At 39.8% G+C, this 23873-nt stretch overlaps 1 protein-coding gene across 2 annotated transcripts in view; it reads left to right on the top strand.

Moving 5' to 3' along the window:
• CDYL (chromodomain Y like) overlaps positions 1 to 23873 on the top strand; it is a 152572-nt gene that overhangs the window by 48854 nt on the left and 79845 nt on the right. Inside the window, exon 2 of one of the 2 annotated variants that reach the window (XM_075921308.2) lies at positions 20858 to 21524. In XM_075921308.2, coding sequence (XP_075777423.1) covers positions 20858 to 21524 — 667 coding nt within the window. Of the gene's footprint in view, positions 1 to 20857; positions 21525 to 23873 lie in introns of those variants that run through there. The other variant, XM_075921309.2, reaches the window with a different exon arrangement.

Genomic DNA, 23873 nt, shown 5'->3' with positions numbered 1-23873 from the left:
TGATGTTTCGTTCCTCTGAATACAGCTCTGAATAGTGCTCAATCCATCTGGCCATTTGCTTGCTCTTAACTGTAATTGAGATACTCTCCTTAGTTTTTAGGGGAGCAATCTTAGTAATGTTGGGACCTAACCTTTCCTAAGGCCTTCATACATGGCTCTTGCATTTCCTGTATTGGAGGCAACCTGGATATTACTGCAAATATCTATCCAGTACTGATTTATGCAGTGCTTGATCTCTCTCTGGAGTAGGCCTTTTGCATGCTGTAGTTTGGCCTTCGCGCTGTCGGATGGATTCTTGATGTTTTCAAGTTATGCTGTGTCTTCTGCTTTATGAAGGGCATCAATCTGTCAGCATTTTCCTCAAGCCAGTCCTTATCGGATGACGACTTTTTGCCAGAAGCTTCATGGGCTGCTTCATAAATAACGCTACGAAGAATTTGCCATGTTTCTTCAACTGATTCTACATGCTCATTCTCTTCCCACTCTTTTTGCAAAGGCTTTGGCAAAGTCTTCACATGTAGCACTATTCCTTGTATTCACACAGTTAACTTTTGGCTTTTTGTTCAGTGTGGTTTCAATGGAATTTTTTCGCTTTTAGTTTTGTTTTACTGACAGTGAGGGAATGTTCCATGTCACAGTCAGTACTATGATAGGTACGTGTGGACTTCACAGTTTAGGTCCTTTCTTCACACTAGGACAAAATCCAGTTGATGCCAGTAGCCTGACCGTGGGTGGCGCCAAGAAACTTTGTGACATTCTTTTCCAGGGAAGAAGGTGTTCGTTATGCAGAGTTCATTAATAGAACAAAATGTCAGTAGCCTGTGGGCATTCTCATTCATTTTTCCAATGCCATGATGTCCCAGGCAAATAGGCCATGATGAAGTATCAGTGCCCACTCTTACATTGAAGTCTCCCAGGATGAAAAGTTGTTCACCTGATGAGATAGAATCAGCTGCCTTCTGCAAGCTCTCATAAAAGTGATCTTTATCTGCGCTATTTGTTGTCAGAGCTTGTGCGTAGGCACTGATGATGTTGACGTAGCCTGATTCAGTGAATAGTCGAAGAGTCATGATGCGCTCAGATTCAGCACTAGGTGTGTCTATTGACTTGAGCAGAGAGTTGCGAATGGCAAAACTAACTCCATGCAGGCATTTCTTATCACTATGTTTTCCTTGACAAAAAAAGGTGTAGTAAAGTGGTCTCCAGCCTTTTTACATCCAAGATCACTTTTTAAATCTCAGAACAAGCGAAGATCTACCACCCCATCCTTCCCCCAAAACCCCACCTCTTCCTTGAAGCCCCGTCCTCCCTCCCTATTCTCCTCCTCTCCATCACTTGCTATCCCCAGCCCTTATACACTCTACACTGCCACTTTTTTTCCAATTCTTATGTAGGAAGAGGTTTTTCCAACATTTGGCCTGTCTAGACTGGACCAAATGTTAGAAAAACCCCTTATTTTGGAATCCCCCTTATTCCTCGTGGAACGGGGAATATAGGGGTTACTGAAAGAGCATGTTTGCTCTTCCACTAAAAAAAGTAGAATAACAAATGCATCCCTGGATGTGGAAAAGTTTTTCCAGGATATCTCTGGAATCCTGGAAAAACTCCTACAGTCTAGCCGTACTCTCACTGGGTTGAGACAGGATGTGTGGGCTCTGGGGTGGGAATGAGGGATTTGGGTGTGGGAAGGGGTGAGAGGTGCAAGCTCTGGGAGGAAATTTGGATGCAGGAGGAGGTGGAGAATGGGATGCTGGCTTGGGGATGGGGCTCCAGGCTGGGGAGTGTTGGGCTCAGATGGAGGGTTGGGGTACTAAGCAAGCCACAGGCTTCTGGCTGTGAGGGTGCAGGAATTTGGGTTCGGGTATGTGAGGGGCTCAGGGCAAGGGGTTCTAGTGTATGATAGGCTCAGATCTAGGGTCTGGGGGGTGGGTGCAGAAGTGTTATGCTGCAGCCAGATGGGGGCTTGGCCCCAATTTGTTGGCCAGGCTTCATTTTTAAATAAAATACTATGTCAAACACAAAATTTTTCTGCATTGTCATATTTATGAGAAGGGCAGGGAATCTGTTTTGAATCAGGGGGTCACTGACCCACAGAAAAGTCAATTGGGGACACAAAAGAGATGCAAAAAAAAAACCCTTTTCCCCAAAACTCCCCACAACGTTATTGGGATTTGGGGTTTACGCAGGGCTCAACATGCAGCCTCCAGATAGGAGCCAAAACAAAAAAGTAGTCAATGTTAACTGTCTTCTGTTGATATGCGTTTTAGTAGTTAAATTCATGGTCTGTCATTGCTCATTAAAAGTTCTGTCGTATGGGTGGAAATCGGGTAAATATTGCATTTTATTAATATCAGTAGAACTGACTAAAATGGGGGCCTGTGCGTTGTGTAGTCTTGCCTTAATCTTTGTATTCATGCCCATCAGTGTGAAATAAACTATTTGCATATATTTGCATATATATTTGCACGTATATGCAACCACACTTACGTTGCGACCCTCGGCATGTGCTATGAGTATCATAGTGGCCTCCGGAGCTTCCAAAGTTGATTAGCCCTGGCGTAGAGAGTACCAGTATGGGAAGGGTTACAAGAGCTTTGGAGCTAGGATTAAAATGCGAAATGGTCTGAAATAAATAGGATGAAATTCAATAAGTAGAGGTGCACAGTATCCCACTTAGGAAGGAATGATCCGTTACACACACACACACACAATGGGAAATGACTGCCTAGGAGGTACTGCACAAACAGATCTGGAGGTCATAGTTGACTGCAAGCTAAATATGAGTCAGTAGTGTAACACTGTGGCTAAAGAAGCAAGTATCATTCTGGGATGTATTAGTTGGAGTGTTTGTAAGCAAGACACGAAAAGTAATTCTTCTGCTCTGCTCTGTGCTGATTAGACTTTAGTAGAGTGTTATATCCAGTTCTGGATGTCACATTTCAGGAAAGATGTGGATAAATAAGAGAAAGTCCAGAGATCTGTTAGAGAAGATGAAAAGAAATGGATTTGTTTAGTCTGGAGAAGAGAAAATTGAAAGGAGACATGATAATGGTGTTCAAGTACATAAAAAGCCATTACAAGGAGAAGGGAGAAAAAATGTTTTCCTTAATCTCCAAAAATAGAGCAATGGGCTTTTAGTGCAGCCAAGCAGCTTCAGACTGGACATTAGGAAAAACTATGCAACTTTCATGGTGGTTAAGCACTGAATAAATTCTAACCTGCTCTCCAATGGTAAAGATTCCACGATCTCCCTAGGCAAACTCCTGTGAGGGATGGTTTAGAACAGTGTTTCTCAGCCAGTGGTATGAGTACCTTTAGGGGTACTCGAGAAGTCTGGGGGTACGTCAATACAACTGAAATTTGGAGAGAACTTAATTTTTGTTGTAAGTTTTATAGCGCTTTATTATTTTTGTACTTTTTACACCGAAAAATTTCATCGCCCGTCCGGCTACAATTGTTGTTTATACAAATGTGTTGCAATGGTAGAAGAAAAATTGTGTGTGTCTGAAAACTGTAAGTACTGGGGTACTTATAATTTTTTTTTAAAAGGGGGTACTTTATTAAAAAAAAAAGGTTGAGAAACACTGGGTTAGAATACTTAGTCCTGCCCAGAGTGCAGAGGGTTGGACTAGATAGCCTCTCTAGGTCCCTTACAGTCCTGCTATTCTGTGATTAAAGACACAAGGTGGATGGGGTAACTTTTTTTTTTTTTTTTTAAAGCAAGTGTTTAAAGTGCAAGTACATAGTGTAGGCGAGATTAACACCTTTAAAATATTTCTTGGTCATGTTTAATCCTGGAGGGAGTCTATTGAAAAGCATATAGAAAGGCTTGGTTCATTTTGAATATGCAGTTGGGATTCTGTATTTCCTGTCTCTTGAATGTTTAATTGCACAACTTTAACATTGCTGCAGATACTCTTTTCTGCTCACCTCCTTGAATAAAATCTTTTTTAATGGTAGTAAAGCTCTGGCCTGGCAGAGTGGTGTTTATATACTGTTTTAAAAAAATCTGAAACCATTTCATACTATCTGTAGTATTTTATTTATCAGGATTTGATTGGAAATTAAGATGTAAAATATAAAATATATAACTGCTGTTCATTCAAGAATAAAATTTTAACATTTTGTGTAAAGAGCAAAAATAGTAAAGAGCAAAAATAGTGTAAGTGTTTTTGCTCAGTGGATAAAATTCACACTATTTCAAGTACCTACTGTGTTCTCAGGTTACCTTCAGTCTTGCAACAAGAGGTTTGCAAATATTGATTTTGATAAGTCAGTGGCTATTGATAATCAAATGCTTGTTAGTACTAGAAAGCGTATTAGAAAGTTCACTTCAGCCATTGTTTACCTTTATCTTTATATGTGCTAACATCTTATCAGACTTTTGAGATTAAGTGATAAACCATAAGAGATGGTGTACTTGGGAGGAATTATTGCATTGTGGTTATCTGTCAGAAACCTAAAGCTGAGAGATTTTAACCAGAGATATTTTACCAATGGGATCTACATGGCAGGAGAAGAAAAGGTGTAGTTAGATGAATCATCACGCTCAAATAGTTTTGAAGAGGTCTTGAATTAGCCAAGAATGAATCTGTTACAAAACAATGAGATGTGGTGATTAATGATGAAAGTTAAAAAAGTAAAGCAGAAACCAGGTGGTGGTTGAGATTGTGACTATTGCAAGTCTCAGATGTTCTGAGTGGGTTGGGTGTATTAAACAGATCAAGTGGTCAGATAAGAATGTATCTAAAATATAATTCTGACATCTGAGATAATTTGCTGTCTTTGAATAAGCATTTGTCAGAGGAGTATGTCCATGAAACAAAAATATTGTGATGGCAAGTCAAATGCTTCGTGAAATACTTTAAAAGCATCTTATGACTTTTTAGGAACTGCAGGAAGAGTCGTGGTAATTGGCTGTCACCATGAAGTGCTATTTCAGGTTGAGATTACAGGGATTTGACATGGAATGTCTAAGCAGAAACTGAAGGTTCGCTATTCCAAGGAACAGGCCTATTTAGCAAGAACTAGATCTGATGCCAGTAAAGATAAAGGCCACAAAAGCAGTAATAAAGTCTTTGGGTTTGACTTTTGGAAGAAAACCTTTTCCTTTTATTTGTATAATATGTTTCCAGAATAATGTGACACTTTTTTGCAGAATAAATTGTCCATGTAGGCAACTAATCTGAATAGTTTATTCTAAAATAGGTATTCTGGTCAACTTCCTCATGCAGGAAAACACTTACATTTTTAAAATTATATTTCCCATTTCAGTTGTGATGCTTCCTGGGCTACCCAGGATTGTGAGGCATCTTGCTACAACCTGCCTATCACACTGTTTGGAGTGATTCAACACCATGAGTGCCAGATTCAGGACTGACTGTCAAAGTGCAGAGTAAACCGTTACTAGTCAATTACCAGTTTGTACTTCAGTTCTCAGACCAGAAACAATGTATGTAGTAAACTAAAAAAAGATTTATTAACTAGGGGGAGAAAAGCGCATAATGTACAGGTTAAAGTAGGGTGAAATTGATTTCAATCAAATTGATTTAATCATGGTTTTCTACATAAAGGTGCATTCTTGTTGGTGGTTATAACTTTAATACATATTCTTCGCAACTCAGAAAGAAAGGCTTCATTTTTAGAAGGTACATTATACATTTTTAAACTGATTTGTTTCGAAAACATTTCAGATTAGTTTTATAGCTATATCAGAAAATGAATGATTGTTTGGTTATTTAATTTACCAAAGGTAATTGAAGATAGTTCACCTCCCAATGATTTCATAAATATCTCCAATTCTATAGGTTAATCATTAATAATTGGAGGATTTTCTTGCCATGCTGAATTAGGAGAACATCACCAGACAGACATTTAAATGGTTTCATTTAACTAAAACAACAAATTATGTGTTTGGGATTTTTTTTCAACAGCAAATATATAAACATTTAACAAAACAAGCATATGAATTTTTGAATTTAAACATTCAAGTTTTTTTTAATTTGGTTTGTTTTTGTTAAAGTTGTTAACTAAAATAGTTAAATGTAATTTTAAAAAAATTAAATCGACTGTCAGCCAAGTCAACATGAGAAACTTAAAATATTGGCTTCCTCAGCTAACTAAGTCATCTTCTTCTTCATTTTCCTGTTTGTTTTTCTTTTCCAGATTATAAACAAACTTTCCTATTTTTTTCGGGTACCAAAGGAAGAAAATATTCTTTCTACACCGGCAGAAGACGATACTGCTATTAAAACTGAGATGAACACTTAAGCAGTTGGATTCAGAGGCCGTTTAAGTGACTTGCACCAGTTCACTGGTGTGACTTTATTTAAAACATCATCAGCAACCTTGTATTGCTTGAATCATTACGTCTGACATTTATTGTAGATGTCATGAAAGGATGATTGCTGGATGCCCATGAAATAGCAAACTCCTCTTCAGAGGTTAAGGCTTGACCCTAGTACCGAGTATTGAGAATACTTTCAAGAAAATGAGTTGGAGATAGTGCTTGTCCCATTGATATTTTTTAATGCTTATAATTTAACTCTGTCATTGCATATTTCTCTTTTTAATATCTCACTCTGTTCCTTCCAAATTGCAACAGCATCAAGAATAAAATAGCAGTTTCCCTGCATTTTGTTCAAGGCTATAGAAATATGCTTGAGGGTACTCAGCATGTTTTCAACATTTCTCTTAGGCCCATTGTTGAGAACTTAAAACATAAAAACAGCCATATTTGGGTCAGACCAAAGGTCCATCTAGCCTAGTATCCCATCTTCTGACAGTGGCCATTGCCAGGTGCCCCAAAGTGGACAGAACAGGGAATCAAGTGATCCCTCTCTTGTCATCCATTTCCAGCCCCTGACAAACAGAGGCTAGGGACACCATTCCTACCTATCCTGGCCAATAAGTATTAACAGCCCTCACCTCCATGAATTTAGCTAGTTCTTTTTTTAACTCTGTTAAAGACCTGGTCTTCGTGACATCCTCTGGCAAGGAATTCCATAGGTTGATTTTGGCTTTGACAGTGCCATCTGTTTTATTATGATGTTCATAAACTGTCATCAGATTAGGTCATTTCTTCATTTAATACTCAAAACAGTCCACTGCTGAGTTCCATCACATGCTGTGGGAGACTTAGCTTGGTTCCCCCCCTTTTTTTTCCATAGCAGCTGCTGCAAAGTGATTGTTATATAAGTATTTTGCAATTTCACCTACATTAGCATTTATTTCTGAAACACTGAGGTCTTTGACTAGGTGATTCATCAAATGGGCCCTTAAACCGTATGTTGTTAGCTTGGTGCTCTCTTCACTCTCTCCTAAATTTCTTCTCATCTTAGATATATTTGCGGCATTATCTGTGACTAACCTATCTACAAAACATTTGGATTTTTTTTCACAGTTTTGTTGTAGCATTTACTGCTACTTCTTGTAAGTATTCTGCTTTGTCTGCATTTCATGATGTATCAGTTGTTTTTGTAAGGAAAGACATTCCCTCCTTCTGTCGTCACACAAGCACATACAATAGGATCATTGTGGACATTGCTCCACCAATGAAGACTCAGGTTAACAGTTTTACTCTAGACTTTTTGCACACTACTCAATTTCTCTTTCATACACTTTATCTAGCAATTTTCCTTCAATATCTGCTCTGTTGGGTGGACTAAATCCTGGTCTTAATGACTGAACCATGTTAATGAAGCATGGGTTCTCAGTCATACATAAAGGAGAGTTTATTGCATAAACAAATTGGACAATTTTTCATTACTCCTTTTTTGGTAATCTGCTGGTTCTTATCACAAAGTTATCTATTTTTTCTTGATTATGGAGGTTTTTTCTTTTTGCTACTATGGCTATGTGACATACATGGTGTGACTGAAACCCTATCATCGGCAGATTACTTTGAAACTATAGAAAATGATGGTGATCCTGAAGGTGGCAAGTCTTCAGAATCTTGTATGTTGAGGATGGATTCTCCTAAACAAAATAAGTCAATGCAGTTATTTAATTATTACTACCCTACTGCTTATTTAGCATTACTTATTGCATTCACTGACACTCTACTTTAAAGTTGAAATAGTACAAAGATCTGCCTATTTCAGCTACTTATTTTTTATCACAACTGCATCAAAAATGATAGTGCCATAGAATAACAGCTATATTTTTGGCTCAAATATGAAAATTCAAGAATAGTCCAGAAGGAAGATAGGCAGTCCTTAAGAAAGAAGAACTTAAAAAACAACAAATAGTCTAGTAGCACCTTAAGGACTAAATAGTTACAAGAGGCTGATAAGAGTCGTTAGTTTGCCCTTGGAAAGGAAGATGACCAACACCAGATTCTACACAGACATCAAGAACCATTAGCACCTTCATTTTTTGGTTGCTTGGTTAAATCATTAAGATGTGATTGTGGAAGATAATGTGCAAGCCATCCAAACTCCTGGTTCATACCATTTGCATAAAAATTAAACTTGTATTTAATTTCCCTCTGATGCTGGAGTGGTGAGTTGAGCGCAGGGGTTTCCCTGAGCCGCGGGAGTGGGGGTCGGCCCCGGAGTTTGGCCGTGCTGCAGGAGGGGAGGAGGTTGGTTGGGCCAGGCTGTACCGCGGGAGGGGGGTTTGGCCCCGGGGCAGGTGCCTGCGGGGGTTGACTGTGCTGCGGTGGGGGGGAGGGTTTGGCCGGGCTGAGCCGGGCCGCGGGAAGGGGGTTCGACTCCGGGGCAGGCATCCGCGGGGGTTGGCCATGCTGCAGGAGGGGGTTGGCTGTGCTGTGCTACACTGCGCAGCAGGAGAGAGGGGTTGGACCTGGGGCAGGCACTCACGGGGTTTCCCTGTGCCACCGGTGGGAGGGGGGGTGAAAGTCAGGCCCAGAGGAGACATGTGCAGGCTTCCATCTGCGGGAGAATCCTGGGAGGAGACAGATGCAGGGGACTCTCTGCTGCCACTAGCACCCTGCTCCCTGTCTGCACTCCCCGTTCCCCAGACCCCACTCCTCTGTCCCCAGCTACAGAGCTCTGTCCCCATTCCCTGAGCTGTCCCCCTTCCCCAGCTACAGAGCTCTGTCCCCATTCCCATCCCCACTCCCTGAACTCTGTCCCCACTGGCCCTCTGTCCCCTGCTGCAGAACTCTGCCTTCCCAGCACCCTGTTCCCTCTCCCCTGCCCCCAGCCGCAGAACTCTGTCCCTACAAAATGTATAATTATAAATACTTCATTTTAGATTTGAATAGCATAAATGAAAAACAGACCATTTTTTCATAACTATAAACACATAATTTTAATTTTATATATCACGTAATTTAAAAATAAACTGTTTATCAGAGTGTGTAAGTAAGGGCTGGGAATAGCAAGTGACGGACAGGAGGAGAATAGAGAGGGTGGGGCTTCAAGAAAGGGTGTAGATCTTCGCCTGTTCTGAGATTTAAAAAGTGATCTTCTGTGTAAAAAGGTTGGAGACCGCTGCATTAGCTCCTTTAGATATTTACCTAGTTTACAACTGGCTACATGAAAAGCACTAATCAAGTCAGTACAAACTGAAATTTCAACTGACAAGACTTGTTTATACTGCTCTATATATAAGAGAGTACTTAGATGTATCTCAAGTGCAGGGGTCCCTTCCTGTCCTGATTCTATATTTGAATGTTTTCCACAAACTAAAAAGGGTGGTTGAAAATATTTTCATTTAGATGTAAGCAGTATGTAATTTGTCAACTCATTTTTTAGAGATTATTACCAAGGCATTCAATTTTAGTCTTGGAATTTCAAGACTACAATTTTCAGTTTTTGAGGTGTGTTGAAAGTTAAAGGATTTTATAATTTGGAAATGGTAGTATGTTAGTTGCATCAAAATTACTAAACCTAGTAAGCACAGTACGCCATGAACACAGAATGTCACAGTTTAGGAGAAAAATGTGCTTAAAAGTTTATAATGTAATATGTAGTTTTGAAATAAAAAATTAAAATGTTTTTCAGAAGTAACCCTTACATTAGTCTTACTTTGATTAAGTTTTGATGATGTGGAGAGAAGCAAAGAGAGGTTTTGAGAGAAGCTTTCCCAGAAATACAGTACTTTAAAATGGTTCCAATATAATTTTCTTAATCAATTGATGGTTGTATTATGGGCAGAACCCATTTAACATCTATGCTGTAAGAAAAAAACATCAAAAATTTTCTGCATCACTCAAATATAAAGAAGCGGTGGTACTTGCTAAAAAAGCGTCATTTTCAGAAAGAAACCCTGATTTCCAGATTACTGGAAAAAATATACAATCAGGCAAAAAATAACTAACTATTTAGGACAAATAAATCCCTGTTAAAGACAGGTCTCCTTGAATTTGAATATTCCTTATTTCAAATGGACACCTTTGCATCATGTGGAAGAATGTCAAAATTTCCAAGAAAAAAGATTATAAAAGTGTAAGTGATGGGTATTGTGCTGCTTTGCAGCTCAGCACTGTGGAAATGATGCTCTTCAGATGTGTTGAGGAGACACAAAACTAACTTATTGGTATGCACTTGTAGAGAATACAAGCCTCCTTCCAAGGTCCAGTATTTTTGTGAAATTGTTTTTGCCTGACTCCATTTAGCCCAAAACATTGATAAATGAGATGTGTGCGTCTTTCATCCTTCCTTCAAAAAGCTCTAATACTCCATACAGGATGTGAATGGATAGCAGGTTAACTGGTTACCCGTATGCATCACCCTTAACTGGCACCTGAGAATAGCCCCCTGCCTGTGGCCTGCCACAGGCCGAGGGCTCATCCAGCCCTGTGCAAGGTCAGGAGGTGATCACTCCACACATGGGGGGGACTTAGTAGCCGAAGCCTCTCCCCGCCATTGGGTATGGCTGCTGGCTTCTGCCAGCAGCAACCTCAGGGGCGGGGGCACAGCAGCAGCCCCACACGCGGGGGAGGGGAGCAGGAACAGGTTCCTGCTTAATTGGTTAATCGATTAAAACTTAGGTTTAACTGGATAACTGATTAGCCGGGATTTTACATCCCTAAGTGAATCTAATAAAGCAGTCATGGAATCGAGTTCACAGCCCGCAATGCACTTTTCTCCCTACCTCGTACCACATTCCTCAACAAGGTCTCTGGCTACATCAAAAGGCTGTTTACAGGGCTCCTGTGAGGAGGGGGATGGAACAGTATTTTTTGTTGTTTTTCCCCTTAAACAAAACAACTAAATATGACATTTCTGAGATTTCCTGGGTGAAAGAACTTTGAACAAATCTTAAGGAATGAAAGTGAGCAATTTTGGAATAATATGAAAACTTTGTCTAGGCTTCTTCCAATACTAGAAATTGGAAATTACTGACTCCCTTTAAAATTGTAATGTTTTTATATATGTAAGAAATGTCTGTTTGTAATTTATATGGAAAAAACCCCTATATCGCTGAAAGACTCTAATCAACTTGGTTTATGGGAGGATGAGGAACAGAAATCTATTTTACATAGAAATATGAAGTCTTAAATGGCACTTTTATTAATAGTGTATAAGGAAGTTTATAATTAAATTCTGATTCTTTGGTGTAGTCAGAAATAGTAGATAACCTTGGATATAAAAACGGTTAGAAAGTTGAATTAATCTCCAATGACACTTGAAGATAGGGTAGGGGAGAGGGGAAGAAAATAAGTGAGAAACCAAAACCTTTCTTAAGTAAAAAGATGCCTTAACACAACATAGTGTGTATAAATTTACTGCTTCCTTTTAAGAAACAGATTTTAACAAGTGAAGTCAGAGTATCACACTATTGGAATGTTTGTATGGAAGAGTACAGCTTGCTTAGGAAGGATAGACGGGGGAAAAAGGAGGAGGTGTTGCCTTATATATTAAAAATGAACACACTTGGAGTGAGGTGGAGATGGAAATAGGAGACAGAGACGGAAGTGTTGAGAGTCTCTGGGTTAGGCTAAAAGGGATTAAGCACAAAGGTGATGTCATGCTAGGAGTCTACTATAGGCCACCTACCCAAGTGGAAGAAGTGGATGAGGCTTTTTTTAAACAACTAACAAAATCATCCAAAGCCCAAGAATTGGTGGTGATGGGGGACTTCAGCTATCCAGATATATGTTGGGAAAATAGCACAGCGGGGCACAGCCTATCCAATAAGTTCTTGGACTGCATTGGAGACAACTTTTTATTTCAGAAAGTTGAAAAAGCTACCGGGGGGAAGCTGTTCTAGTTCTGATCCTAATAAATAGGGAGGAACTGGTTGAGAATTTGAAAGTGGAATGCAGCTTGGGTGAAAGTGATCATGAAATCATAGCGTTCTCAATTCTAAAGAAGGGTAGAAGGGAGAAAAGCAAAATAGAGACAATGGATTTCAGGAAATCGGATTTTGGTAATCTCAGAGAGCTGATAGGTAAGGTTCCATGATGTAGTGGAAATATCCAGAGGCAGGTATAAATATGTAGGCCAGAATCAGGCTAGAGATAACAAGGTTGAGGGCCACTTCTAGCAGCTGATCTGGAGGTGTGAATACTAAGAGAGGAGAAGCTGCTTTTATAGTTAGCTAGCCATTCACAGTCTTTGTTTAATCCTAAACTGATGGTGTCAAACTTGCAGATGAACTGTAGCTCCGTGGTTTCTCTTTGAAATCTGGTCTTGAAGTTTTTTTGCTGCAGGATGGCTACGTTTAGATCTGCTATTGTGTGTCCTAGGAGATTGAAGTGTTCTCCTACCGGTTTTTGTATATTGCCATTCCTAATATCTGATTTGTGTCCATTTATTGTTTTACGTAGGGACTGTCCAGTTTGGCTGATGTATATGCCAGAGGGACATTGTTGTCACTTTTGCTTTTCTTCTGAATGTAGTAGTAGACACTAGCATAGATAACAACAATGAAGAAACATTTCCGTAAACTTCAACAATGATCTTGCAGTGGTAAGATTCTTGAATCTCCTTTGTATGCATTTTTCCAGATCTTAATGATTGCTACATCCTAGGGCTAACTTTGAGATCTTGTTTTCCATCAAGAAGGTGGGAAGCGTACAGTGGGTGTAGAGAATAATTTTCAACTACCTGAATCTGAAAATTTAAGGCCTGTGGCAAATCAGGATGTTTTTTGTTTCTTACCTAGATTGAGTTTATGAAGTTAATAAATGAAAGATTACTCTGAAGAGGATTTAAGGAACTTGTTCTTCAGGACTTTTTGTTAATATGTTTTTAAAAAAGTGTTTTCTGCTCAGCTCTCTTTAATTATTTGAATTACTGTGAATGAGTAAGAGAATTCTCTAAACAGTCTGCTGTTACTGAATCTGCCATTTCCTGCATCCAAAACACATTTCTGTCTCATCCTTTACTGCTGATGCCAGTGCACGCACAATTCTGAGATGTCACAGGGGTCATATTCTACTAGTTAACATCAGGATAATGCATAACTTTGAACAATTGCTACTCCCTAATAAACTGATGATGATGATGATGAAGAGCAGTAAATGCAGCTGCTGCTTAGCAATGAAGTTAGAAAGAGGGTCATGTCCATACGATAGTGGGTAGATGAAAATCCTATAGACATCGCAGTTCCCTGTAATTCAAGATTATTAGTAGTAAGTGTAATGAACAAAACATTCTGTTAAATGAGAAGAAATGAATAACTGATATTGAAAGACTGATTTTTGGAGTATGAAAAAACCTATACTATATCTAATACATTAGCAATTTTTAAAGAAACAGTTAATTTAAGTGAAAATATATTTTCAGTAATTCTGCCAAGGAACCATGCTCTATTTATATTATTGCAATACATGACAGTCATATTATTGGATATTTGGCCATGATAAATGAAAATGTGTGTTCCAGAAATTAGAAGTAAAGCATACCAAAACCTCTACCCGAAATCCATTGCTATGGGTACCTGACCATGACTGAAGTATACAGATTTGATTTCTGAGCCATACAACAAGTCAACAATTGTACAATAAACTACTGTCACCTTAATGCACAAATTAAATACAATACTTGGTGGCATCTTTGGTAATCGGAGTATTGTAATTAAAACTTGATGGAGAATGAGTGTCTCCTGTGTCTTGATTCTAGATTTTGATGAATTCTTGAGTTGCTTCTCAGCATTATTCTATGAGCAAGAGACTGTGGCAATATTTTTATTAACGTTATATTTTATGTAAGTGCAAATCTTGTAATTTAAAGCTGTCTTCTATCTGTGGGACAACTTTAACATACATTCCAAATGTTACTAAATCATCCCATCCTAAGAGATGGACTTATTTGAATCTATTATTATTGTTCCCATGATCAGCTGTATTGCATGACTATATTTTTCAATACTTTTGTTTTTTGTTTTCCCAGTGAAACAGTATTGGTTGTTCTGGGGCTCTGGCTTGAAACCACCTTGCTGTAATGAGAGATATGGGAGCAGCAGGATTTTGATCCATAGAGGAAAATATTTGCCTAAGAAAGAAGAGAGCTAGTGTTGTGAGAAATAAAAATTGAATCATCTTGTGTTATCTGGTGCTTATGAGGAGCTGGCTTTTAAGCTAGCTCCTCATGGATACCAGGTCCCGCTCTCCCTCCCCCCCCCCCCCCACCTTTGCTGCCTTTGATACAGAGGCAGCAAGGGAGGAGAGAAATGTGTGTGTAGTTAACTAGATAAACTGATAAGCCTAGGCTTATTGGCTAATAATGTAGTCATCTACACGATGACATCTCTAATATACAGAACAGGTGGAGCATGGGCAGCAGCCAGGCATTCTTTCAGTGGACTCAGTTATGTTCAGTGCTGGAGGCAGCACTAATACTGGTGAGATAGCACAATAGTACAGTTTTTAGTCCCATAATTTCTGTGTAGACCTCCAAAAAGTCCCATTTGTGATTGGAATACTGCAAACTTGACTGAGATAGTCATCTCAAGCATTCAGATTCTGCAGTGATAAGGGTCATTATAACCAAATAGATCAGGGGTTTAAAAATAGTGAAAAGGGTTGAGTTTGAGTTATAGGTATAGTCTGTGGGCTAGGATATAAAATTTAGGATTACCTTACCCTTTCAATCCAGGATAGATCTTCCATTGATGGACGTTCATGTGATGGAGAATAATATGAAAAATACAATACCCTTAAACTTCAGTGGTGTGCTTCACTTAGAATGTTATGTACAATATTGCCCACACCATCTGGAAAATTATATTCTACTATTACAGAGGGTTCAGAGATGGGTGACAAGGAAGATGAGTGGTGAGGAACATTCTCACTAGAAGAGACTGAAAAGACTGGAATAGTTTATATTACAAAGGAGATTGCATAAAAGGGAACATAAAAGTGTATAAATAATAGGCTGAAAAAGTGAATTAAGAGGTTCAATTCTCCCCCTCGTAGCACAAGAACAAGGGGGTATTCAGTGGTCAAATGATTGCATATGAAAAATGGATGAAGGACAATATATTTTCACACAGCTGACAGTCTGTGGATCTCATTGCTACAGGATGTCGCTGAGACCAATAATTTACCCATATAATTGTCCAATTCCTTTCCGACTGTTACTGACAAAATTAAGAATTGTAATAGTTGTTAAAAAATTTTTTAATTTAAACCTCTTATGTCGTGTCTTAAACCAATCTGTAAATATAAGGGACTCAGAGGAGACCTTAGAAGACCTCTGAGTTGGAAGGAGGAGGGAGATTATTCCATATTTGCTTTCTGCAAGTTTCTTGAGTCTCTCAGAAATATATGGTACTGGCCCTTAACAAGGACAGGATATTGGAGTAGATATAATTTGAATCTGAACAAGAATGGCCATTCCTATCCACTGATGATGTTAGTGGGAAGGTTTACATAGAGATCAGTAGTAGAATATGGTCTTTATGTACTAACTAAACTTAGTTAGGAACTCGTTAAATGCCTTATAGTCAAGTTCAGCATTTGTCAGTCAGAAAATATTCTGGAAAGGATTCAGGGATCATAGTAGGGATGTTAGATAGCATATAATGTATTAGTTGTGTAATTGTACAAAATATTATTGGTTGCATGACGATTCCGTAGACCCTGGGGGCAGTGTTGGCAGCCAGTGTCCCACTCCCAGGAGCCCTCTTCCACCTCATGCTGCTGTCTCTAACACAGGCAGCAACGTGGGGTGGTAGGCGGGAGCTGGTCCACAAGGGGAGCTGTTTAAAAACCAGCTTCCTGCGCAGCCTGGTTCCACCTGTCGCCCTGCGATGCTGCCTCTAATACAGAGGCAGCAGTGCGGGGCTGCAGTAGCTCCTGTCCTTGGAGTTCCAAGCGCCCCGCTGACAGAGGCTGTTCTGCAGCAGCTCCCGGCTGTGGAGGGTCCAACTTCCCCATGGACAGAGGCTTCTCCAGCATGCTTATGGTGCAATAGTGATGAGAACTGGTCTAATTTTTTGGACTGAAATAATTTCCTGTCAAAATGTGTTCCATGAACTCTTTGCTATGGACCTTTCTGGGAATGGTCAATAGCCAATATAAACTGAGAGTTTCATTCTCCAGCCCTCACTTGGTCGTCAATTGCCTGTAATGGAGCACTGAGCATATGGCTGTGTATATTTGTTGACTAATAACTAGAAATAATGGGTCAAACCTATCTATATTAATGTTAGGCAAAGTAGTTTGGGGATTTCCCAGCGCTCCCCACTCCCATTCTCCATCCATTGTATAGTAGTTTAACTAAATTAGTGAAATTGAAGCCAGAGTGATTATATTGCATTATCTTGACAAAATATGCGGAAATTTGAGAATTTTAAATATCGTATGCAGAACTTTTTTCTGCTGCTGCTGTAGAATTTTTATTTTTTTGGCACAGAATTTACCCAGAAGTAACATGCACTCCCAGTGTGATGCTGTGACAAGAAATATGATCTTTTGATGTATAAATGGGGGAGTAGTGAATAAGAGCAGAGAAGTGATTTTTACCTTTGGTGAGACAGATTCTAAAATACTGTCTTCACTTCTGGTGTCTGCATTTTAAAATGGACAGAAATTTGGAGAGGGTTCACAAAAGAGTCCCTATATGATTTGAGGGCTAGAGAAAATGCCTTATAATAATCCCTCAAATAGCTCAATCTGTTTAGTTCATCAAAAAGAAGACTGAGATGTGATTTGATTATGGTGTGTAAGAACATGCACAGTGGGAAAAATACCAGGTACTAAAGGGCTCTTTAATCTAGAAGAGAAAGGCATAATAAGAACCAATGAATCTGGAAGCCAAAGCCATACCAATTCAATTAGAAATAAAGCACAAGTTTTTAACAATGAGGGTAAATAACCCTTGGAACAAACTGCCAAGGGAAATGAAGAATACTTTGCCATAAGAACTGCCATATTAGATCAGACCAGTGCTCCCTCTATCGTGGTATCCTCTCTCCCTACAAGTGGGCTAGCCGTGTTAGTTAGAATCTGCAAAAGCAATGAGGAGTCCTGTGTCACCTTATAGACCAATGGTCCCCAAACTTTCTGGCATCATGCCCCCCCTTTTGATTTTTGAGAAACCCTTCTCCCTCCCCCCCCCCCCCCAAAAATAGCAGCAAAACTTGGGATGGGATTGACAGCGGTGTGTGGGGCTGGATTGCCTCGTGCCCCCCTGGAATTTCTTTATGCCCCGAAGTTTGGGAACCCATGTTATAGACTAACAGATTTATTGTAGCCTAAGCTTTTGTAGGCAAACACCCACTTCATCAGTGACCCAATGACCCAAACCAGAGCTTTAGGGGGAGTGAATAGAACAGAGCACTAGGAGAATTGACATTCAGAGATCATGGGTCACCCTGAGCGTGTGATTGAATCCCTGAGGCTACGTCTACACTGGCCCCTTTTCCGAAAGGGGCATGCTAATTTTACAGGTCGTAATAGGGAAATCCGCGGGGGATTTAAATATCCCCCGCGCCATTTAAATAAAAATGTCCGCCGCTTTTTTCCGGCTTTTAGAAAAGCCGGAAAAGAGCGTCTACACTGGCCCCGATCCTCCGGAAAAAAGCCCTTTGAAGTAGGAATAAGAGATCCTCCGGAAAAGGGCTTTTTTCCGGAGGATCGGGGCCAGTGTAGACGCTCTTTTCCGGCTTTTCTAAAAGCCGGAAAAAAGCGGCGGACATTTTTATTTAAATGGCGCGGGGGCTATTTAAATCCCCCGCGGATTTCCCTATTACGACCTGTAAAATTAGCATGCCCCTTTCGGAAAAGGGGCCAGTGTAGATGTAGCCTGATGGTCTTGGCAAAAAGTATTTGCTGGGCGTATGCCCCATGAACTTATCAAGTTCTATTGTTAATCAATTATGTTGCTGGCCATCAGAGCATCCCATGGCAAGGAGCTCCACAGGAGTGTTGAGTGAAGATATGTTGATTATATTTAACCTGCTGTGTATTAATTTCATCGGATGACTCCAAGATTGTGTATTGTGGCAAAAATTTTCCACACCATTTCTTACACCTATATCATAGTCTCCTTGAGTCTTCTCATTTATCTTTTCGAAGCTGCATAGTTCTTCTTTTAGTCTCTCCACATTTGGAAGTCATTCTGTACATTTGATCTCCTTTGGCAAGGTTCGGAGAAGAGAGACAGTTTCCACTATCTGCTTTTTTGTAATGGGGCAACCAGCAATGGACACCCTAGTCAAGATGTGGGCTCACCATGGATTTATATAATGGCGTTGTTAGCTGAATCTTTATTTTCTATCCATTTAATATCTTTCAGTCAAGATAGGCTGCCTTTCTGGAAGATAGCTGCTTTAGTCAAGCACAATGTACTCAGCTTACTATAGGGCAAATGGGTAAAAATTAATGGCTTTTGTAATTCATTAAGCATGTTCAGGGGTAGGTAATTGACTGATTGTGTAGTCAATATAATTTGTATTGACTACAAGATTAGTAAATAAGGGAAGGCACTCAGTCCGAGCTTGTCCCAGTCCAGGAGCTACCCCCACTACGGCTCTGCAGTTTAAATGTTGCAGGAGCTGGGCATGCAAGCAGCCTGGTTCCTACTACATTTAAACTGCAGAGGCACAGCGAAGGAGATCCCAGACTGCATGAGCTGGGACAGAATCGGGACAGCTGCAGCTCTGCATTTTAAATGTAGTCAGTGTCACCTGGCTGAGAGGACAGGAGGAGGCTGAGAGCAGGGATAGCTATGCTTCACAGTGACCATTGGGAGTGGCGAGTACGGGGGACAGTTATACTTCAGAGTGACTGCAGGGGGACAGCCCCCCCCAGGAAGAGATTGACCAGCTGGGGCCAGAGCTCTCAATATTGCTGGACACTGGCCATGGGTAAGTGGTTCTCCTGCCCCAAACCCCGGGCCCTTGGCTGCAGTGCTGGAGGGGTGGCCTCGGCTGCAGTCCTTCTCCCCCCCCCCCCCCCCCCCAAGGAGCTGCAGGCTGAGGGGAGGGGTGACCTGTACAGCCCTATCTCCACAGAGTAGATGCAGGCCTAGGGGAACCAGTGAATGCAGCCCTGGCCCTACGCCTGTAGCAGGCGTGGTATGGATGGGGTTGGACTTACGTGATCCTGGTCATTCCCCCCTACCCCCGAGGGAATGCAGGATGGGGGCGGGGGCTGGAGAGCCATGCAGCACCTTTCTCCCCAGGAAAAGGGGGTGTGGGGCAGATAGCATGCTGACTTGCAGCCCTTCTTCCCCCCCCCCCCCCCCCGCCCCCGGGAAAGAGCCAAGAGCCGGATAATGCAACTTTGGCTCTCCTTCTCCTTACCAATTGAGGAATTGCTATCTGCAACTGGGCAGCATGCCTCCCCCTCTTCCTCCCCAGGAGGAGCTGCCAGCCAGGCAATGTGACCCTGGGCAGCCAAGGGAGCCGCTGTTGCTGTAGCAGCGCTGCCCTCACTGCCAAGGGCAAAACCTTCTAGACTTCCCAGACCTCAGCCCTGACTCCTTCCTCTGCTCCCCTCTGCTCACGACCTCTGTCCTGAACCTCCACAAGGACCCAAGCAATGCTGGGTAAATCCTCTAGTCATAATATAAAGACAGTAATCCCTAAAACCACAATATGAACACCACAGTTACGAATAGACCTGTCAACCACACGTCTCAGTTGGAACTGGATTTAGGCAATGAAGCAGAAACCAAAAAAAATAGTGTATAATAAAGTACTGGGTTAAATATAAACTTCTGGAATATAAAGGGAAAGTTTAAATAGAATCAAGAAGGTAAGAGAACTTTCATTGCTTATTTCAGTTCAGATGGTTAAAAGCAGAATTTTTCTTCTGCATAATAGTATTTCAAAGCTGTATTCAGTCAGTTTAGTTGTAAACTTTTGAAAGAACAACCATAATGTTTTGTTCAGAGTTACAAACAACCTCCATTCATTGAGGTTCTTCTGTACATAACAATAAGAATCTGTCTCTTCCTATATTAAATTATTTTCTTTTGATGTCTACACTTTAAACTATCATCTGTGAAAAGGGCTACCTTATTCCTCAGTTTTTGTGGTTTGTTTTGTTTTTGATTAAGTCTGTCACTCTAAGTATTTTTAATGCATGTTATAATGTCACAGTTTTAATCTCTAATATCTGGTGATATAGCAAGACTAGAAAGAATGCCTTATACGAATGAAACTGGGTCCAGTTTTTTACCTCATGGGATAACTGAGATATGCAGTTTACACATTCATTTAAATACAAAATATTTGCTGAATAAGACCTCTTTTGATATTTCAAACAGATTTTATCAAATGGAAGTAATGAGTTAACTAACATATGTTAAAGTGCATTGCCAGTTAGCAGTGGAAGAATACAATCTCACGGTAGAATCATAAAAACATTTTAATCAATGTCCCTGTAAAAGTTTACCATTTACATCTGTTCTCATGTAGAGTTGCCCTCTTGTATTTTTTCCTCTTTACATCAAAATCCATGTTTAATTGTTAATTTTCATTTTAACAGGTAGAGAGAATTGTTGACAAAAGGAAAAACAAGAAGGGAAAAATCGAATATTTAGTGCGATGGAAAGGATACGAAAGTGAAGATGACACCTGGGAACCTGAACAGCATCTTGTAAATTGTGAGGAATATATACATGAATTTAATAGACATCACAATGAAAAGCAGAAAGAAAGCACATTAACCAGGACAAACAGGACCTCTCCAAATAATGCCAGAAAACAAATTTCTAGATCTACTAATAGCTCTTTTTCAAAGACGTCACCTAAATCTTTAGTGATTGGCAAAGACCAGGAGTCAAAAAATAATCAATTGTTTACTTCTACCCAGAAGTTCCGGAAAAACAATTCACCATCTCTTTCTGGTAGGAAAAATATGGACCTTGCAAAATCAGGTATTAAAATCCTTGTTCCCAAAAGTCCTATTAAAAGCCGGACAGCAGTTGATGACTTTCAGAATGAAAGCCCTGACAAATTGGACCACATAGAACAGGATCAAGAAGACTCTGTAGCACCAGAAGTGGCAGCAGAAAAACCACTGGGAGCTTTATTAGTCCCTGGTGCAGAGCGTGCCAGGATGGGGAGCCGGCCAAGAATACATCCATTAGTGCCACAGCTACCAGTGCCAGTAACAGCCACAATTGCATCGGCATTAACAATAAATGGAAAAGGTAGGTGTATAAGTTTGACATTTTTATATAGATTAGTCTTTTAGCTGGACTCTTATTATTTGTCACATGCTACCAGTTACTTGTTCAGCTCACCTGTGTGACTAGTATATGGATTTGAGGGAATAACCGCTGTACTAAACCAAATCTGGAGATACAGCATTTGTGATTATTTCAAAATAACTATGACATCAGAAGCCTTTGAGAAGTTTGCCAGCTTGTGCTTTCTTCACTGAATTCCATTGGCATTTGTGTTTTAAAAATCAACATAAGATACATCTGTGTTTGACTTGACATCAGTGTACCATTCCCAAAGATTACATCATTGCTTTAAATTTCATCATGAATTCTAGGAATAGAAGTGGTGGAAATAGTCACATAATTTTAAGTAATGGTTCTTTAGAATGGTTCTCTCTTTTGGTTTACATAACTTCTGCTTAACTGTTGCTTAGTATAAAGCCATCAGAGTTGTATGGTTTAAATAATAATATTCTTATGGTTGATTTCTGCACAAAGTTGATCTGATTGGCCAGATATATACAGTTTCTTCTTGGACTGAGTTCTGTCTTGCACTTTGATTTAATTTTATCAGTATTTGGCTGTGTATAACTCACTTTACGTTAAGTTCATTTAGAGAAAAGACAAAATTTAATATTTTAGTGACCAACTATGACTGTATTCAAGTGGTTTTATAAATCTTGCATTACCAACAAAGGACAAATGGCTTTTTAATAATTGAAAAAGGGAAAGAATACACCATACAACTGTAAACATATTGAGATTATTCTGTACAATTGTAAATATTCTTATGAATGCACTCTTAGGACTACATTTTCAAAAGTGTAAAATTGCATCCGCAGAGGCCAAAATCTTTAGGTGTATTATTGAGGCAGGAGGGGTAGCAAAAATATTTTGGAAACTAAGGATTGGGCCTCCCAAAAGTAACTGGTACAGGCAAAACAGACGTATATAAGAGTGTTATGTGGACTTTGCATCTGCCTGTAGCATACATACTTTGTTGGTCTATTGAGATTTTTAGAAAACCCAGCCTCTATAGGAAACTTTGTAAAGCAGTGAGGAACCCATTCTGGGAGCTGCAGTGTCAAATCACAAACTAATCCACTGTGCTTCAAATGAACTAGGGAACCTTTGTCATGCACATTTTGGTGGCAGAACCATCTCTTATGAATGTGAACCACAAAGGATGCAAACAGAAACTGGAGATAAACATAAGAGACTGTAATGTATGAAACGTACTGTCAATAAGTCACTGGTGTAGATGAATTAGAGCAGGCTTGGGCAAAATATGGCTGGCCTGCAAATGCTGCAGGCAGCCCCAGGCAAGCTCCCTGCTTGCCTCACGCCACCTGCACACTGTTCAGCAACAGGACTGCGAGGCGCTTTTTCTTTAAAAACTCTTAAGACTGGAGGGGAGGGGAAAAGCCATCTTAGTCTGTATCTGCAAATATGAGAAGTCTTGTGGTACCTTAAAGACTAACAGATTGATTTGGGAAAGCTTATGCCCAAATAAATCTGTTCCTCCTTAAAGTGCCACAGAAGTCCTCATTGCATTGGCAGTAGAGGGGAGAGTATACTGCTTCCAGTAGAAGTGAAGAGAGGAGAATTGCGTGAAGTCTCACAGGAATAGAAATGAAGGATGCTTTAGTCATGTAGAGGATAAATGGTATTTTCCATATACCTATATAATGTGGCACTGTGTTCCTCATTGCTATAGTGCATTTCAGAAGATGTAGATAAGCTGTCCATGCAATCAACATACATCTTTATAGGAATGTCTTCGGAAACCTGCCTCTTAAGGCTTAGCATTGTGGCGCATGTTCTTACTCTCCTCTGTTTCTTCATAGGTGAAGATACAAATAGGATGAAAAGGGTGGGGGGAAGGAATGTTGTCAGCAGGACTAAACTGTGCAATGTTTTCAAAACAACGTATTATAAAAGGTGGGCGGGAATTTTTCAACAAAACTTTTTTTTTTTTTTTTTTTTTGGAAAATGCCAGATCATTGAAACTGTGGGTTGACTCTCTTTTTAACAAATATATCTAGTTTAAAAAAGTATTTTGGAAAAAAAGTTGAAAATTTGTCAGAATGAGATGTTTTGAAAATGTCAAAACAAAATATTTGACTTTCAGTTCAAAACTACTTTGGTTTTAAAATTTAAGCTAACTATAATAACAAATCAATAGGCTGAAATCAAAATAAATTATAATATTAAATCACTAGGTTGCTATGAAAATAAAATATTTCAAAATTATGGAAGCAAAAGATTTTGATTGATTCATAACAAAATAAGGTTGTCAGATGATCATTTCATGAACATCGTCAAGATTTCGAC

Source organism: Pelodiscus sinensis, chromosome 2 (genome assembly GCF_052426305.1).
Source record: "Pelodiscus sinensis isolate ZL-2025 chromosome 2, ASM5242630v1, whole genome shotgun sequence".
NCBI classification, from domain to species: Eukaryota; Metazoa; Chordata; order Testudines; family Trionychidae; genus Pelodiscus; species Pelodiscus sinensis.
Note: the sequence above shows the minus strand (reverse complement) of the source record. Positions and strands in the feature narration are given on the sequence as shown.